General features: G+C 43.2%; 1 protein-coding gene across 1 annotated transcript; it reads left to right on the forward strand.

The window, feature by feature from the left end:
* The first annotated feature begins 280 nt into the window (after nt 1-280).
* LOC124677446 (natterin-3-like) lies at nt 281-3068 on the forward strand. The gene is made up of 2 exons (XM_047213434.1): nt 281-374; nt 1791-3068. The coding sequence occupies exons 1-2, from the start codon at nt 298-300 to the stop codon at nt 2740-2742; spliced, it is 1029 nt and encodes a 342-aa protein (XP_047069390.1). The 5' UTR covers nt 281-297; the 3' UTR covers nt 2743-3068.
* The last annotated feature ends 17543 nt before the right edge of the window (nt 3069-20611 follow it).

A 20611-nucleotide genomic window follows, 5' to 3' on the forward strand; every position in this document is an offset into this window, starting at 1 on the left:
CCGGAATTTTTTTCATGGATCTTAGCCGAGATGGCATATCTAACTCCAAGAGCATGATTGAGGGATGTGTCGGGTACTCTTTCACGCACATCTCCTTCGTCTCCAAGTCAAGGACACTCTACAGATAACGACGACGGGTCTCTGAACCACACTGATTGACACGAATTTGCGGTGTGGATTTATTCCCGGTCGCCTGCTATCTTTACGAAGTCGATTCCCGGTCCCGCCCTCAAGCATCCTATCCATACCATTCCGCGTACACCTTACGCCTCGATGCATATATACCCTCGAGCGAGCATGAGGGCACACACAAACAGCGTCTCTCGCCTCGGCTACTCACTTTTGTCTCATCAGCCTCCGCTCCATCCGGCAGGGTGAGCCTGCAATCTTTCTTTTACTCACTACTACTAGTACTTAAGCAGTAGTGTAGAATTAATTTTCTGGATTCCAAGATCAGCAGCTTCATTTTGTTTTAGTCTCTCCGATCTAGTTTACAAGTCTTAGGCGTACACTTAGGTTGCCACTTTGATCACGTACTAAAATAAAAAATTTGCTATACAATTTATATTTTATTGGTCAAATGGTCGACCTAGATACTACGAAACAGAGGGAGTACTCACTACTACTTAGTAGTAATTAGTGACTACAAACGTAAAGATTGTTCCTGTTAATGCGATCAGGATTATTTTTTCGGTGGACTGGCAGATATATACAAAGTACAATAACAGGCAGCAGCATATTTTATTTTTTGACACAAAATTAAACTGTAGGGAAAGCAGGGGTGTATTCGCATGGTTAGATTTTACTATTGTGATATTTAGAACTGCGTACCTGGCGTTTTATTCCACTTCGCTAGCATTGATACAAAATTATTCTAGTGAAGACGAAAAAATATATGTTGATTTTTTGTAGAAATCTTTGCCTACAAATGTGATACAAAAATATTACAACTTTTATTTCCAAGTAGTGAAACTAGGACGGTGAGTAGAAATATCTTTAGATGTTCAGTGTGTCAAATATCTAGTTTCATCTTATGTAGACATTTCTTCATCCAGAATTTGGAGGTGCAAATAACTCTAGGTAGAGTAGTAAACATCTATAGGGAAATGTTTGGTTCTGGATCATGTGATTGACGTAGTAAAATATAATAGAGTTTTCCCCGACTAGTTTTTCAAAATAAACTGTACGGGTAGAATTAACATACATATTTGCTTTATTTGGGAAACGTGATGTGCTCCTTCGCATTATTGTAGGCGCCGCATGATCTGTAAACGTTGCTAAATGGTTATTTGGGAAAGGTTACGAAGCTCTATCATCAGAGATCCACTAATAATAAAATGCCCACCAAATTATAGACCGGATGTTTTGTTTATCAAACTCCCTTTCAAATTTGGTACTTCTCCCCAACACAAAACGTTACAATAACAATTAATCTCGTATTAAATTTAGATCCAACTATCAAAATAATTTTGTTGATGTGGTTGTGATGCCACTATTATAGCACCTGTATATCGCTTTTAGTTTATGATAGATAGATGTGATAGTATCTCCATATATATGATTAAATGCCTGCCCATCCTAATCTTAGAGTGTCAATATTATTATTCTTTCATATAAGGCAATATATATAATGTAAGCGTATTATATGTTGACTAATTCAATTTGCATAAAACACATATGCAAACCAACCATGCATGCATGCCCCGCTTAATTATATATACTATATATATAGGTTACTGCTTATTCAATTCAAATATGGTCATTGAATATATACTATATATGTACTGTAGGCAAGGCAACATGGGGGAACAACTGCCTAGGCGTGTTGTTTTCAAAGGAGACAATGGCAACTACATGGCCGCCGTCACCCCTCCTGGCGAAGATTATGTTTTCTTGCAGTTTTATGCAGACAAGACTAATCCGAGATGCATCCACACCATCTACCCCCACATTTGTGGCACCGTCCGCATAAAGTCTGACTACTATGGCAAGTTCTGGAGGCGTAGTCCCAACTGGATCTGGGTGGACTGCAATGACCAAAGCAGCGACCACCCCGACACAGTTTTCCGTCCAGTCAAGCTTGATGGAGAAGGCATGTATGCACTCCAGAACCTCGGCAACAGCTACTACTGCAAAAGGTTGACTTGCGACTACAAGCAAAGCTGCCTCAACGCCGATTCTCCATACATCGTAAACGAGGCACGCCTCAAGATGGAGGAAGCTGTTCTTTCTCGGAGGATCTACGACGTCTGTTACCGCACCGAGGATGCTAAAATTCAAGGCAAGAAGCTCAACACTTTGATTACTCAAGACGCAGTTAACCGTGGCAGCAGGGACGACAAGGAAATCATGTCCCTCAACTGCAATGTCAGCCGGCAAACCAAATGGGACTCAAGTGCCTCCATCAAGTTAGGTGTCAGCACCAAAATTGAAGCTGGAATCCCAGGAGTTGCGAGTGAATCAATTGAGGTTAGCGGTGAGGTTTCTTACTCACAGAATTGGGGCCAGACCGTCATTCGTACAGAGGGGTACTCGACAACCTATGAAGTAACTGTTCCTCCAAACACCATGGTAACAGTACGCATGGTGGCCACAGAGGCCACCTGCGAGGTTCCCTTCTCTTACATCCAAGAGGATGTTTTATACAATGGAGAGAAAGTTGTTTACAAGTTTGATGATGGTATCTACCGTGGTGTCAACAGCTATGGCTTCAAAGTCGATCACACGGAGCAGAAACTCTGAAATCGACGTACTACTATTGGGTGCATCAGACGTTTGACGTCGTACCTACCTCTCAACAAGATGCATGGATGGAATGCCCTAGCCAATAATGGTTCTTCCTACCTTTATCATTATTATTATTAGGGTGGATGTGATCGTGTCTATCTGGCACACTACTATTGTCTAAGTGAAAATAAGCCAAGCCACTATGGCCTGTTGGACGTGGAACATTATGTGTTCTCATGGTCGGTGTGTGTGTGTGTGTTTCAGGTCGTATCTGTCACATGCATGTACTTTGATTTGGTGTGTTTAAAGTCATATATGAGCTACTACTCTTACTATGTTAATGCTTTATTTATTTATTTTTATCGTAAATTATAACTTCGATGGCCGCCGTTTGATTTTCTTTATCTACCATTGTTTATTCGTCAGTTGGCTTTTAACAAAGTTCACTCTACTTGGGTAATCATCTATAACATAATATAGATTCAATAGTTAAAAAAGTGACTTGTGTTAAATCATTTGTGGGCCATGTTTGTTTCCACTTGGGATTGTGAAAAGCCGATTTACAATTCGGATATGACAAAGCTAGATTGTAACAATCTTGGGTTGTTTGGCATTCCGGATTTTCGGATGGTTGAATTTGTGTCCTTTGTTCCGTAATGTCCTAGGTACCCCTAGATGTTACGCGTGTATGTTTGATTCCTTTTTATCCATTTTGGGTACTTATTCACTACCCGAATAAACCATTTTAGCCGCGGTCAAAATGGGTTAGTACAGGTGGTCTATGCAACCAAATCTACTCAATTTCCTATTCAACTTTTATACCTAACTAGTTGAAATGCCCGTGCATTGCTACGGCCATCTAGTTTCATTCCTTTTCTGATGTAAATGAACATTTGTGTGCATAGAAAGAAACATACACATCATTCATCAAAAATAAAATTTAGGATTTTATCTAGGTAAAATATAATAGGACCTCTTATCCACATAAAGAAGGTGTACAACTATTTATATACTACTAACTCAAATTTAGTCACTGACATGCTATAGATATTCTTGTACATCGTGAGGAATGTTGTATTTTGCTTCATTTTATTTAGGAGGTGTACCAGTTTCTTCCTCGGCTACAATCAATCGCTCTTTCCTTCCTCTCAGTCCCTCACATAGAAGAAGTGAACAATACATTGACCATGTATGTTATTCGTGCGTATAATGTCACAACTAATTAACTTTTTGTTTGCCCAAATTTTTTTTGTCTCTCCTTCCTGCTAACTCTTCCCCTGGCCAAACTAAATAGTACACAAAAAGTATATCATGTCATGTCACAACGGAATTTGTATTAACATGGAAGAAAAATATCAACTTATCTTTACAATACAATGCCCACCGTTTGATAAAAACAACATTAAACAACGTACATGATTTAATTTGAACGTTGGATAAGCTCTAACTCTCTCGGAGAATATATTTGATACACACGATTTTAAAACATGGAGATCTAAAATTTGATATAGAGAGCTATTATTCTCCTTTCAGGATATTAGCCGTTGCAATTCACACTAAAAAGTTTATTACTTCACTACAGATAATAGTACCCCTTTTTTTGAGATATCTAGCATGTAAATTTGATATGAAATGTATTCAATAGCCCATCCTCAATGCTCTAAAGGTGAAGATATCACTCTTCGTTGGTTTGCCAAAGACTCAAAATATTTCAACCTAACTTGGATGACTTCATTCTACATGAACATTTGTTTGTACATAAGCCGAAGATAATGGCCAGGTAGTCATACCAATATATAATTTTGGGCGAGAACTAATAATATTTTATATTGTTATGTTATTGTTTCCCTCGTGTTGAAGCTGAAGAAAATGACATAGCGGTCTATATGTAAGCCCACACTTATTTTATATAACAATAGTACCTCTAATGATGCCCTCGGCAACCCAAGTGATGTTTTAGTGAGCAACAATTACAAATGTATTGATAATCTAGTCTCTCCTTCCTTTAGCCCGATGGTTTTCCAAGAAATAGAAGAGTGTTTAACCACAAGGGTTAACCAAACATATTAGATTTCCCAAAACTGTTTTGCAAATTGAATTGAACTGTACACGTGAGTTACAACTAAGTCAAAAAAAGAGAAATGATTTAAATCTTTATTTTTCACTAGTAAAATGCCCGTGCGTTGCCACGGTTTCTCAATTTCTTTTCTCATAGCGCATATAAACATAATGCACATAATTTTTCGGCAGTATGTGAAGGAAGAGAACTTATATATCATTATTTCAACATCAACATCACTTTTGCCAAAGGAAAGAGCATACAATTTATTTTTTGAGAACTTCAGAAGGGTTTCTTCCCCTACCTTAAAATTTTAATTAGGGAGCCAAGACAGCTCAACGTTGTACATGCAAGAGGTTATAGGGAGGGAAAACATTTAGAGAAAAAGCAAAAACATAGAGGAGGGAATTTTATACAGTCCAATCTATAAGCCAATGTTAGATAGAAGCCTTCTCCTCATGTTTGGCTCTAAGAGCCTAAAGTTTGAAGGTGTCCATGCATTGCTTGCCTACTATGTGAACTGGGATTTCCACATCATCAAAAACTTTTCTGTTTCTTGCCAACCAAGTGCTCCACAAAGCAGTTGTAATGACTAAACTCCGGGCATTATTTTTCTGAACCGGGCATCTCTCCTTTGCGGTATCATAGATATTTGTAAGCTTCTCACAGTTGGTTAAGTTAATCCCTAAAAGTGCAAGGATTTGAACTGTTCTACCACAATTCAGAGCAAAATGTTCAGTAGTCTCCCTTTCCTTGCAGCCAAAGGGACATCTATCGTCATCCACAATTTTCTGATGGACAAAAAGGAGCATGCAATTTATAATACTGAAACTGGTGGGTCATTCATAACACACATATTTCACATTGCTTTTGTCCTTTGATGCTGGTTCATACATCTGGTTACAATTCATATAGTAACACGACACCGTGAATTGGGTAGCCTCCCAGTTTAACAGTTCATGGACCAAAAGTACACTCAGGTTTACACTTTTTCCTAAGGGCATCTCCAGCGGCGCGACGAATTTTAGCGTCCGCGCGCGTCCGTTTGCGTCGGCCCTTGTCCGTTGATACGTCCCAAACGTATCTATAATTTCTTACGTTCCATGCTACTTTTATGATGATACTCACATGTTTTATACACACTTTATGTCATTATTATGCATTTTCCGGCACTAACCTATTGACGAGATGACGAAGAGCCAGTTGTTGTTTTCTGCTGTTTTTGGTTTCAGAAACCCTACAAAGGAAATATTCTCGGAATTGGACGAAATCAACGCCCAGGGTCTTATTTTTCCACGAAGCTTCCAGAAGACCGAAGAGTATACGAAGTGGGGCCACGAGGGCCCGTACCCATAGGGCGGCGCGGCCTGCATGGGGCCCGCGCCGGCCTATGGTGTGGGGCCCCCGCGCCGCCTCCAACCCTGCCCTTCCGCCTACTTATAGCCTTCGTCGCAAAAACCCTTGTACCGAGAGCCACGATACGGAAAACCTTCCAGAGACGCCGCCGCCGCCAATCCCATCTCGGGGGATTCAGGAGATCGCCTCCGGCACCCCGCCGAGAGGGGAATCATCTCCCGGAGGTCTCTTCATCGCCATGATCGCCTCCGGATCGATGTGTGAGTAGTTCACCCCTGGACTATGGGTCCATAGCGATAGCTAGATGGTTGTCTTCTCCTCGTTGTGCTATCATGTTAGATCTTGTGAGCTGCCTATCATGATCAAGATCATCTATTTGTAATGCTACATGTTGTGTTTGTTGGGATCCGATGAATATGGAATACTATGTCAAGTTGATTATCAATCTATTATATATGTGTTGTTTATGTTCTTGCATGCTCTCCGTTGCTAGTAGAGGCTCTGGCCAAGTTGATACTTGTAACTCCAAGAGGGAGTATTTATGCTCGATAGTGGGTTCATGCCTCCATTGAATCTGGGAGGTTGTGGATGTGCTGTTGCCACTAGGGATAAAACATCAATGCTTTGTCTAAGGATATTTGTGTTGATTACATTACGCACCATACTTAATGCAATTGTCTGTTGTTTGCAACTTAATACTGGAAGGGGTGCGGATGCTAACCTCGAAGGTGGACTTTTTAGGCATATATGCATGCTCGGATAGCGGTCTATGTACTTTGTCGTAATGCCCCGATTAAATCTCATAGTAGTCATCGTGACATGTATGTGCATTGTTATGCCCTCTCTATTTGTCAATTGCCCAACTGTAATTTGTTCACCCAACATGCTATTTATCTTATGGGAGAGACACCACTAGTGAACTGTGGACCCCGGTCCATTCTTTTACATCTGAAATACAATCTACTACAAACTCTGTTCTTTACTGTTCTTCGCAAACAAACATCATTTTCCACACCATACGTTTGATCCTTTGTTTACAGCAAGCCGGTGAGATTGACAACCTCACTGTTAAGTTGGGGCAAAGTATTGTGATTGTGTTGTGCAGGTTCCACGTTGGCACCGGAATCCCTGGTGTTGCGACGCACTACACTCCGTCACCAACAACCTTCAATTCTTCCTTGACTCATACTGGTTCGATAACCTTGGTTTCATACTGAGGGAAAACTCGCTGCTGTACGCATCACACCTTCCTCTTGGGGTTCCCAACAGACGTGTGTCAACACGCCAACAGCAAGGATTTTTCACGGCACCGTTGCCGGGGAGATCAAGACACGCTTGCAAGGGAGTCTCCCACATCCAATCTCTTTACTTTGTTTTTGTCTTGCTTTACTTTATTTTATTTACTGCTTTGTTTGTTCTCTATATCAAAAATAAAAAAATTAGTTACTAGCTTTACTTTATTTACTGTCTTGTTTGCATTCTCTATATTAAAAACACAAAAAAATTAGTTACTTGCATTTACTTTATTTAGTTTGTTTTATTTACTACTGCTAAAAATGAGTAATCCTGAAGTTGAAGTTCGTTCGTTTAAGCAACAAGGTGGAGAAAGTTTTAAAGATGCTTGATATAGAATTAGTGATGCTCATCATAGGTGCACTAAGAAACACTCCACTATTATCCTACTTAGGAACTTTTATGTTGGTATCTCTAGCTGGAATAGGTATGTTCTTGATACTCTTGCGGGAGGTAATTTTCTAGGCACTCCTGCTTTAGAAGCTAGTTGCATTATTGAGAGTCTAGTTGGAATACCACCTGTTAATGAAGCTAAAATTGAAATCTCTCTTGAAGATGTCATGAAAAAGTTGGAGGCCATAGAGAAAAATCTTCCAAGTGTTGAGACTAAATTGGAAAAATTACTTAATAACACTGATAAACGTGATAAAACTCTAAGTGGAATCAATGAGAGAATTACCATTTTAGAAACTTGTGCTACTCATGATAATCGAACCCATAGGATTAGTGAACTTGAAGAAGCTATGGGAACCTTGGGTTCAACTTTTTCTTCTCTTAAGTTTAAGGAGAAAGCTTATGTGGGTAAGGAGCAAAAGTTCATGTATGTCTCTAAAGTGCCTAAGCCAAAAAACTACTATAGGCCTAAAATTGGCAAAGCCCTTAGCACCACTATGGATGATGGAGCACCTAAGATACCTATTGTGACAAATTGTGAAAGTTATGATATTGATGCTTCATCTCTAGATAATACTTGATTCACACTTTCTGCGCCTAGCTGAAAGGCGTTAAAGAAAAGCGCTTATGGGAGACAACCCATTATTTTACTACAGCACTTTTGTTTTATATTTGAGTCTTGGAAGTTGTTACTACTGTAGCAACCTCTCCTTATATTTATTTTATTGCATTGTTGTGCCAAGTAAAGTCTTTGATAGTAATGTTGATACTAGATTTGGATTACTGCGCAGAAACAGATTTCTTGCTGTCACGAAATTTAGCAGCCCCGCCTGTAGGTAACTCATAAAAATCTGCCAATTTACGTGCATGATCCTCAGATATGTACGCAACTTTCATTCAATTTGAGATTTTTCATCTGAGCAAGTTAAGTGCCCCAGAAAAATTCGTCTTTACGGACTGTTCTGTTTTGACAGATTCTGCCTTTTATTTCGCATTGCCTGTTTTGCTATGTTTGATGGATTTCTTTGTTCCATTAACTTTCAGTAGCTTTGTGCAATGTCCAGAAGTATTAAGAATGATTATGTCACCTCTGAATATGTGAATTTTTAATTATGCACTAACCCTCTAATGAGTTTCTTTTGAGTTTGGTGTGGAGGAAATTTTCAAGGGTCAAGAGAGGAGGATGATACAATATGATCAAGAAGAGTGAAAAGTCTAAGCTTGGGGATGCCCCCGTGGTTCATCCCTGCATATTTTAAGAAGACTCAAACATCTAAGCTTGGGGATGCCCAAGGCATCCCTTCTTCATCGACAACTTATCAGGTCACCTCTAGTGAAATTATATTTTTATTCCGTCACATCTTCTGTGCTTTACTTGGAGCGTCTATTTGCTTTTGTTTTTGTTTTTGTTTGAATAAAATCGGATCCTAACATTCTTTGTGTGGGAGAGAGACACGCTCCGCTATTGCATATGAACACATATGTTCTTAGCTTTACTTTTAATGTTCATGGCGAAGGTTGAAACTACTTCGTTTATTGTTATATCTCTACTACTTATAAAGGAGCAAACAAGAATTTCTCTAACTGCACCCCACAACGTACACGGATGCACTACAACCCAACAATCAGGCCCACTAAACATACCAATTATAATTAGCCTGATCAAATCTCTTTGGTGCACTAAGCAAATTAGGATGACGGACATACTCTGCCGCAGAGGAAAATACGAAACCACGCGCGCCCGTCCCTGATGATCGCAACACAAAAGGAAACTGATTAATTCCCACGATCCACGATCCCTTTCTCCCTCGACGTCGTCCTCCCTGATTTGACTCGCCCCCGCCTCAGACGCCGCCGGCAGCACGCCCCTTTCTCCCTGGAGCTTTACCTCCCTGGACGGCGCGCTCGCTGCCACCGTGTCACACGCCGTCGGTTGCACCGTTGCCCTGGAGGGCGCTCTCGCTTCATACGCTGCCGGCAGCACCGTCAACGCCTCCCTCGACGGTGCCCTCGCTGGCACCGCAACCCACGCCGCTGCCTGGACCGCCACAGCCTCCCTATACAGCGTCATGCCTGCTGGACTGCTGGCGGATCCCTTTCTCCCTGCCGTTCTCCCTGCTCATCTCTACTACTTATAAAGGAGCAAACATCAATTTCTCTAACTGCACCCCACAACGTACACGGATGCACTACAACCCAACAATCAGGCCCACTAAACATACCAATTATAATTAGCCTGATCAAATCTCTTTGGTGCACTAAGCAAATTAGGATGACGGACATACTCTGCCGCAGAGGAAAATACGAAACCACGCGCGCCCGTCCCTGATGATCGCAACACAAAAGGAAGCCGATTAATTCCCACGATCCACGATCCCTTTCCCCTCGACGTCGTCCTCCTCGATTTCACTCGCCCCCGCCTCGGACGCCGCCGGCAAGACGCCCCTTTCTCCTCGGAGCTTTACCTCCCCGGACGGCGCGCTCGGCTGCCACCGTGTCACACGCCGTCGGTTGCACCGTTGCCCTGGAGGGCGCTCTCGCTTCATACGCTGCCGGCAGCACCGTCAACGCCTCCCTCGACGGTGCCCTCGCTGGCACCGCAACCCACGCCGCTGCCTGGACCGCCACGGCCTCCCTATACGGCGTCGTGCCTGCCGGACTGCCTGGCGGATCCCTTTCTCCCCGCCGTTCTCCTCGCTCACGCCGCCGGCAGCACGTCCCTTTCTTCGAGCTTTACCTCCCTGGACGGCGCGCTCACTGCCACTGTGTCACACGCCGTCGGCAGCACCGTCGCCGCCTCCCTACACGGTGCCCTCGCTGCCACCGCAACACACGCCGCTGCCTAGACCGCCACATCCTTCCTGTACAGCGTCGTGCCTTGCTGGAGTGCTGGCGGCAGCTATCACCTTCCTGCAAGTTCAGACAGGTAAAAAATCATACCCCATTTACAAATACAATGAACTTCATCAATGCCAAAAAATGCAATCTCTAGCTTTTCTGCAATATCTTTCACGGTTCCATCATTTTGAGCACTATAATAACACGCCAGCCATCCCTTTGCGGTCCACATGATACTCCTATTAGGTTAAGAAGACAATTATTTATGCTGGTACTGTCTATATGTAACATTATCCATGCGTTTGTCGATTTAGTTAATGGCATGCATATTCATATGAACAGTATTGTTGCTGTACTACTCCTTGGGTAAGCTTTTCGGATGTCATCTCCGAATCGTGATGTGGAACGCACCCCTCTTCAGGATATAAGCAACAACAGGTCCTTGGGTAAGTATCGGCAATCAGTGTTCTGTCAGTGCTATCCTTCATGTGTTGCTAAATAATGGTATGTATGTACACAGATCCGAAAGAGTTGAAAAGACAGAGGGACAGAGAATATTATGCACGATATAAAGATGATATTCAGAAAAGACGGCGTGAAGCCAGTGAAAAGAAAAAGGCTTCAACAGCCCTCATTACTGACGAGCAAAATACACCACATACACCTCTGTCCATGCCCCAAAGCAATGTACACCCTATTGAACAAAAGAGGCAACGGGAGAGGGAACGGTATTCACAAAATAGGGATGGGATATTAAAGAGGCAACGTGAAGCTTACAGTCAGAAAAATGTGGCTTCTACTCCTGACGATATCGATGTCCAAGAAAATGAGACACAAACACCAGTATCTCTTGGTAATGACAAACAACAACTGCATACCCACCTACTTTTTTATTACTAATGAGCTTTTCTGCATCTATGCAGATCCTAAAGAGATAAAGAGGCAAAGGCAAAGGTTATATTATGCACAAAATAGAGAGGAAATATTAAAACGACAACGCCAATCACGTGAGCAGAAGAAAATTGCATCTGCCCTCCTCAACGGAGGTGACACGAGTACCTACAGGACGGTCAGTCGTCACCCGACTACATAACAACTCATGTTCGGGTTCCGTAGTACCACACATTCTTGATCGCACATTGTTAGCTTCCAAGTTGTTAAGCTTCCAAGATGTTAATTACTATATGCTATGCAATTTTCTTGCAGACTTGTCAAATGTACCAAATTGTTCAAGTTCACTGATAGGCATCCGACACGAAAAGGAGAATAATGCAACAGACGAAGATGAGTCAGGTTGGTTGCACAGGAATAATTCATACCAGATGCAACAAATTGCAGGAAGGATGCGACCTGTCGCGGTGCCTCCTGGTCAGAAACTGCAAACAATTTCCACCATCGTAAGGGATATTACACACGGTAATGTCATTATGCTCGGCAGTATACTGTTCCTATAAATAAAACTATTTGCAGCTTTACGGTGGATCTTACTATGGTTGCAACACAATGCAGATCCCATCACCCAAATGTCCGGTTTTGAAACACCCCAACTTGATACAGTTCTGAACCTAACTAACACGGGATGCACAATTGATGATGCTGGTTAGTACATTGGTTTATCTATTACTGCAAGATAAGAGCCATTGTTTATTTAACGATGATTCTCTTTCATTTATTCAGGTACAGAGCCTTTTATTGGCTCCAATCAACCTCAAAATACCCCAGCTAATTCTACGAGTCGAGAAATGGAAACGTCCCTCAATGCTGGTCAAACCAATGAAAATCTAAAAAGTAATATTCACAACCTTACAGGAACTATAATTCTGGTATATTTATGCTGTACTGATCTGATGATTTTCAGTAGCGGGCAACGACCAGCCGGATGATCCATATGGAATATTTGAGCCCATTGTTCACCAAACCAATTTGGAGGGTACATTTATATATTGTCTTGCACACTTCAAAATCTTCACCAAAACAATTATGTTCAAACAATATATTAACTCATATAATGCTTGGGGACAGTGCAAGGTGAACAAGCTGCATCCCATGAGCCTGATGAAGAAGCTAGATTATTTAGTGAACAAGGTATGTCCATTCTGTATTTTCAATTCAAATTGCGCAATGTTGTACTATGAGTTTTAATTAAATATACTTCTCTTCTATGCTAGATGTTCCATTTGAATCGTATCAGCTTGAAAGTCATCCTTCACGAGCAACAAATGTAGTAGATAATGACGAATTCATATACCGAAACCTACCTACAAAGCATCATGTGTTACGAAAAGTACCAGACTGCATACATTGCGGGGCATTACGGTTTCCATATGAGGGGCCTGCATTTTGCTATAGAAAAGGAAAAGTCTCAATTGTTACTCCAGAGGTTCCAGAAGAGTTGAAACGGTTGTTTACAAGTCAAGAGGATGATGATGCTAAATATTTCAGAGAGAATATTCGGTATTTCAACTCGCACTTCTCCTTCACAAGTCCGGGAGTCACCCTTGATCGACGAGTCGAGCACAGTACCGCAAGAACTGGCGTATATACATTTCGGGTGAGTGCTGGTTTGTACCACGCTCTTGATAATCCGGTGGCAGTCGGCAATGGCCCTCGACATTTGCAGCTCTATATTTATGATACGAGATGAAAACTTGATTCACGGGGCTAAGAGATCGCCAAATCTTAATATAGAGATCATACGGAGGATTTTGGGAATACTTGGAGCGTAACCCTTATGCTCGGGTTTTCAAAAGCCTTGGGTGCTGTCCCGAATCTAGATGAATATAGGATCTCACTAAACACAGATATCAAACTGGATCAACGAAGATACAATGCCCCCACGACTTCTCAGGTGGCAGCGATATGGGTTGAAGGGAGCGACCCACAAAATTCCTTTGACAGGAGTGTTGTCGTGCATGCAAAAGGAGACCGGCCTCTGTATATTAGAGCATACTATGGGTGCTACGACCCATTGTCATATCCTCTATTCTTCCCACATGGGGAGACTGGTTGGAATCGTTGGATGCCATTTGTTGGGCCTCCCGATGACATGACCCAACATTCATCTGATAATTCTGCACGACAAGTGAAACAAGCCTTTGATTTACCTAAAGGTATGGTGTGCATTATTAATTTATATACTTACTACTAATGAATGATTCAAAAGAAAACTTATGTTTCCTTCCATCTAGCGAGATGATGACTTGATTAGAGAAGAACAATTTGTGAATTTTGCACCACTTAAAGACCATGATTTACCTCCAGGTATTGGTCCTCAATTATTATTTTGTTATTATTATGTGTCTATTGTTGGAATATTAATGCTGTTTAACAATATTCAGATGATAATACGATGCCAGAAACAGTTGTTACTGATGCACGATATGAAGACCATGACACCGATTTACCGAAGGTATTGGTCATAAATGCTAGCTTAAAATTATTATGAGTCCAAAACAAATTTTAAATATTTATGTTTGACAAACTTTTAGATGACAATGAGGATAACCCAGATGAGGATTTTGGTGACAATGAGGAGAATGCAACACAATCCAGGAAATTTGTTAGTGCGAGAGAGTACTACTGCTTCAAACTGCAGGTCAGGAAGAAGCTTTTTAACATCATTTTGTTCGGGGGCGCCTTTTCCAGCGAGTGGGCTGTTGACATGTATATCAAAATTGAGACTATGAGGCTTGACTGGTACTCAAAGCCGGCAAATCAGAAGATTATACGTGCCGACCTCTACCAGGTAGGGCGCTTCTGTTTCTTCGCATACATTATATAAATGGTGCATGCTTTTCTATAACCTTCTGTACTTTTATTATAGGGTCTTCTTGACACGGTTGTTGCTGGTGAGTCACGCGGTGATCGGATTGGCAAAAGAATCGTGCTTCCACGTAAATTTCCTGGTGGTGATCGCGACATGCAACGGAGGTTCCTGGATGCGATGGCAATAGTTCAGCGCTGGGGTAAACCAGACTATTTTGTCACGATGACTTGCAATCCCTATTGGGAGGAGATAACCGAGAAATTGTTTCCTGGGCAATTGCCACAAGACCGTCCAGACCTGGTGGCAAGAGTATTCAAGGCGAAACAACGAGATTTGATGAACTTACTAACTAAAGGTAAGCATTTCGGAGAAGTCGCAGCTTATGTACATGTCACAGAGTTTCAGAAAAGAGGTCTTCCGCATGAACATATACTTCTAATCATGAAAGCGAAAAGCAAGTTAGCGACCCCAGATGACTATGATCGGGTGATATCTGCAGAGATGCCTGAAAAAGAGAAATACCCTGTTCTGCATGATCTGGTCGTCAAACACATGTTGCACGGACCTCTGCGGTGAGTTGAAGAAAAGTTGTCCTTGCATGATTGATGGACAATGCCGGTTTCATTACCCACGAGAATTTTGTGATGCCACACAGCAAGGGAAAGACTCATATCCCATCTATAGAAGGAGGGACAATGGGCGTGGAGTCAGGATCAGAGGAGCAGATTTGGATAACAGATGGGTCGTCCCTTACAACCCCTTTCTGCTTATGCGATACAACTGCCACATTAATGTTGAAGCATGCTCGAGCATCAAGGCAGTGAAGTACTTGTTCAAATACATCTATAAAGGGCATGACAAAGCATCCTTTGCATGCGAGCAGGATATCATCAATGATGGTGGAATCGTCAATGAAATTCGACAATATAGGGATGCACGCTTTGTATCTCCTCCAGATGCGATGTACCGGCTTTATGGTTATAAATTATTTGGTGTAAGTCCATCCGTATTGCAGCTCCAGCTTCATTTGCCAAACATGCATACAGTCGCATTTAAAGCATGTGAAAATCTGGAAGATGTTGTCGCTTGACCATCTTCTTCCAAGTTAATGCTTACTGAGTACTTTGAGATGAACCGGAAGTTTCCGGCAGCACGGAAAGGGTTATACAGAGAGTTTCCAGAACATTATAGATGGATTGATGGAAATAAGAAATGGCAGAATAGAAAAAATAAGAGATCACAGATTGGAAGACTTGTGTACGCACACCCTGCTGACGGAGATAGGTACTACCTGAGTGTGCTCTTAAGTCATGTCCGAGGAGCCACTTCATTTGATGATTTAAAAACTGTAAATGGCAAGCTATGCGATTCCTTTAGGCAGGCATGTGAGCACTTAGGCCTCATTGAGCACGACAAAACCCTTGATGATTGCATGACTGAGGCAGCCACATTTCAGATGCCTTGTGCCCTAAGAAGGTTTGTTTGCGACTATACTGGTATTCTGTGAGGCAACAGAAATCCAACAAATGTGGGACAAACATCTAACATCAATATCTGAGGATTACCGTCTTAATCAATCAAATGAGGTAGCAATAGAACAAATCGTCCTTAGAGATATCAAGGATATGTTGCAATCCATGGGAAAGGATATTACAAGCTATGGACTTCCGGATCTGGTTGAGACCGATAGTTCTTATGATGCAGAGTATAGAGAGGTAGTAGAGGAGAGACAAGTCAAAGTAGACAAAGAACATCTAGATCTATTTGACAGTTTGAATGGTGAGCAGTTGGCTGGTTTCAATGACATAATGGATAATGTGACAAACAAAAAAGGTCAGATATTCTTCGTTGATGGTCCAGGAGGTACCGGAAAGACGTACTTATATAAGGCATTGCTTGCGAAGGTGCGTTCCATGGGCCTAATAGCGATTGCAACTGCTACATCAGGTATAGCAGCATCGATAATGCCTGGAGGCCGTACTGCACACTCCAGGTTCAAAATTCCAATCAAGCTCAAAGACAACAGCATGTGTAGTTTCACAAAGCAGAGTGGTACGGCGGAGTTGCTATAACAGGCATCCTTGATAATTTGGGATGAAGTCGCTATGACCAAACGTCAAGCAGTTGAGACGCTTGATAGGTCGCTCCAAGATATAATGGAATGTCCTTTGCCGTTTGGCGGAAAGGTTGTCGTCTTTGGTGGGGATTTCAGGCAGGTTCTTCCCGTTGTGACACATGGTACTAGAGCACAGATCACAGATGCTACACTTCTGAGATCCTATCTATGGGAGAAGACACGCAAGATACGCCTCACGCGGAATATGAGGGCACATTCTGATCCTTGGTTCTCCGAATACCTTCTAAGGATCGGCAACGGAACAGAACATACAATTGGTGATGACTATGTGCGTCTCCCAGATGACATTGTGATCGGATATACTGAGGATGACAAAGCTATTAACACACTCATCGAAAGTGTCTTCCCATCGCTGCATGCAAACGCTAGATCGAGAGGATACATGAGCGCACGTGCAATCCTTTCAACCAAAAACGAGCATGTTGATGACCTGAATGACAAGATGATCTCCAGGTTTCCAGGTGAAGAAAGGTTATACCATAGCTTCGACTCAATCGAGGATGACTTGCAGAATAATTACACTATTGACTTTTTGAACTCGATCACACCAAATGGCCTGCCCCCGCATGTTTTGAGATTAAAAGTCAACTGCCCGGTCATTCTGCTCAGGAATCTCGACCCTCATAATGGCCTATGCAATGGAACACTGTTATCACCAGAATTTGACCGGATCAGAGGTGGGCCGCGATTGAAGATGGGCTTGAAGAATATACATGGAAGAAATACATGAATCGGCCTTATATACCAAGTTTGGGCTAGTTTGCCCGTGTATCTGTAACATAGTAGGATACGTGTCGGTTAGATGGAGTTTGGGCTCGTGCCCGGTTGGGATTATTCCCACGTTAGAAAGTCTACGGACTATAAATATGTATCTAGGGTTTATGAAATAAACAACAATCACGTTCACCACAAACCAATCTATAGGCGCATCGCCAACTCCCTTTGTCTCGAGTGTTTCTTCCGGGTAAGCATCATGCTGCCTAGATCGCATCTTGCGATCTAGGCAGCACACGTTTATTCGCTGTTCATGCGTTCCTCGTACTGAAGCCTTTTTGATGGCGAACAACGTAGTTATCATAGATGTTTTAGGGTTAGCATTGTTCATCGTATCATATGCTATCGTCGTGCGACCCTTAAGCATCTAGCCGCCTTTACACCTATCTTGGGTGTAAGGGCGGCACCCCGCTTGATCATTATTTAGTAGATCCGATCCGTTATGATTGCTCCTTGTTCTTCAAGGATTAGTTTAATATCTGCATGGTTAGGCCTTACAAACGGGTTGAAGGATCCGGTGGCGCGTAGGGTGTAGTTTGCTAGCCCTAGACAGGATGTTCCGAGGATCAACTTCGTGTTGGTTTTTAGGCCTTGTCTAGGGTCGGTTTACGATCACCGTGCGTGGCCGCCGAGCTCAATCACGAGTAGGATGTTCCGATTATGCGGTGAAAACCCTAAATCGTAGTAGGCCGTTTTAACTTTGTTTTGATCAAGCAGGACCACCATCTGATCGTACACCTCGTACGCATCATGGGTGGATCGGCTCCTTGAGCCGATTCACAGGACAACCTGAGAGCCGATCGAGGCTCGTATTTAATGTTTACGTGTATGCCATGCAGGAAACTAAGCGAGGCACATCCAACACCTTCCCGACCAGGTATAGGTCGGGTGGCACGCCCTTGCATCAGCATCGGACGTGCGTGCCGAGGCTTTGCGGGCCGTCGCTCGGAGGGACCAGGGCCAGCCGCGATCCCGGGAGATTCCCGGCTCTACGGTGTTGCCCGTCGCTGCCCGCCGGTGGGTTTCGACCGCAACACATTCTCGGCACGCCCGGTGGGACCATCTTCGACATCAACCGCATCGCCATCTACATCCGAGATGGCGGAAGGCACTCCGATCAAGTACGAGGATCTGACCGAGGAGCTCAAGAAGAAGCATGACGAGATCAAAGCGAGTCCTCGAAGCCGACCTCATCGGCTCTTTTCACAGAACCCGCTCACATGGCATCGGGTGGAAAGGGTTCTCACCGAAGGCGCGCTCGATGGAGTGGACCTGTCCACCCCGTCGGAAGAACGCACCAGGTCGCTGCGTCGGGAGATTAATTTCATGGTGGCTCATTCGCCGCACCGCCATTCCGAGAGCCTCGGTGAACACTTTGGAGCGTGTCGCTCTGCGCGTGATCCAGGAAATCATGAGCCATCAGTATTCTCCGTCAGGACCAGCTCTGGGGACTCACCAAGGAGAGATGCCATTCCAGTCCCGTCCATCGCTGCCGTTCGCGTTGGCAGCACCAGAAGTGCCGAGTTCATCGGCATACGTCGTCTACAAGATCGGTGGTGACCCTAGTGACTACCAATTCTTGCATGAGGCACCTAAGGAGATCCCGCACGGAAACACGTGCGCATACGTGCCAGATTGCAGTAACTGGGCACTCTCGAACCAGGCTGCAACAGCAGGGACTTCTGGAACGGCAGGAGGAACTTCGGGAACAGATCTTGAGAAGCAGACGTGGCTAGCTAAGTATGCCACTCCGACAAACCTCCAGAGCTTAACTCCTGCAGTTGGCTCATAGCTTGAGAAGCAAGCGTGGCTGGCTAAGTATGCCACTCCGGCGAATCTTCGCAGTTCGATGCTCGCAGCCATCACCGCGGATCAAATTTGTACAATCTCGAAAGACCGGTTCGGCATGATGCCGAAAAGGAGGACAATCGGCTATTCCAAGCCGTACCCCAACGAGTACGAGTTGATCCCGCTACCACCTAAATATCGGCTCCCCGATTTCACCAAGTTTAATGGATCGGATGGTTCCAGCTCCATCGAGCATGTGAGCCGATATTTGGCACAGCTGGGCACGATCTCGGCATCGGACGAGCTGCGTGTGAGGTTCTTCGCACGGTCCCTCACGGGATCGGCTTTCGGGTGGTACACATCGCTGCCACCGGACTCAATCCGGACTTGGAAGCGGTTGGAAGAACAGTTCCACGTACGGTATCACTCGGAGGTTTCCGAGGCTGGCATTGCCGATCTAGCACAAGTACGACAGAAGCGCGGGGAAACAGTGGCAAAATACGTCCAGCGCTTCAGGACCGTTAGGAACCGATGCTATTCGGTTCATGCGAGTGAAAACGAAGCAGTCGAGTTGGCGGTGGTGGGTCTCTCATCATCGATCAAGGACGTGGCCTCCCAAGCAGACTATGAAGGAGATATGCCCTAGAGGCAATAATAAAGTGGTTATTATTTATATCTTTATGTTTATGATAAATGTTTATATATCATGCTAGAATTGTATTAACCGAAACATTAGTACATGTGTGATATGTAGACAAACAAGAAGTCCCTAGTATGCCTCTTAAACTAGCTTGTTGATTAATGGATGATTAGTTTCATAATCATGAACATTGGATGTTATTAATAACAAGGTTATGTCATTGTGTGAATGATATAATGGACACACCCAATTAAGCGTAGCATAAGATCTCGTCATTAAGTTATTTGCTATAAGCTTTTGATACATAGTTACCTAGTCCTTATGACCATGAGATCATGTAAATCACTTATACCGGAAAGGTACTTTGATTACACCAAACACCACTTGCGTAAATGGGTGGCTATAAAGGTGGGATTAAGTATCCGGAAAGTATGAGTTGAGGCATATGGATCAACGAGTGGGATTTGTCCATCCCGATGACGGATAGATATACTCTGGGCCCTCTCGGTGGAATGTCGTCTAATGTCTTGCAAGCATATGAATGAGTTCATAAGAGACCACATACCACGGTACGAGTAAAGAGTACTTGTCAGGAGACGAGGTTGAACAAGGTATAGAGTGATACCGAAGATCAAACCTCGGACAAGTAAAATATCGCGAGACAAAGGGAATTGGTAATATATGTGAATGGTTCATTCGATCACTAAAGTCATCGTTGAATATGTGGGAGCCATTATGGATCTCCAGATCCCGCTATTGGTTATTGGTCGGAGTGAGTACTCAACCATGTTCGCATAGTTCTCGAACCGTAGGGTGACACACTTAAAGTTGGATGTTGAA

The sequence above is a fragment of the Lolium rigidum genome, chromosome 7, assembly GCF_022539505.1.
Source record: "Lolium rigidum isolate FL_2022 chromosome 7, APGP_CSIRO_Lrig_0.1, whole genome shotgun sequence".
NCBI lineage: Eukaryota > Viridiplantae > Streptophyta > Magnoliopsida > Poales > Poaceae > Lolium > Lolium rigidum.

What these genes read in the sequence shown, in the direction of transcription:
- LOC124677446 (XM_047213434.1), top strand. Translation starts at nt 298, where the DNA reads ATGAGGGCACACACAAACAGCGTCTCTCGCCTCGGCTACTCACTTTTG. An exon ending in CCTCCGCTCCATCCGGCAGG is followed by an intron (nt 375 to 1,790) that starts GTGAGCCTGCAA and finishes TATGTACTGTAG; the next exon opens with GCAAGGCAACATGGGGGAAC.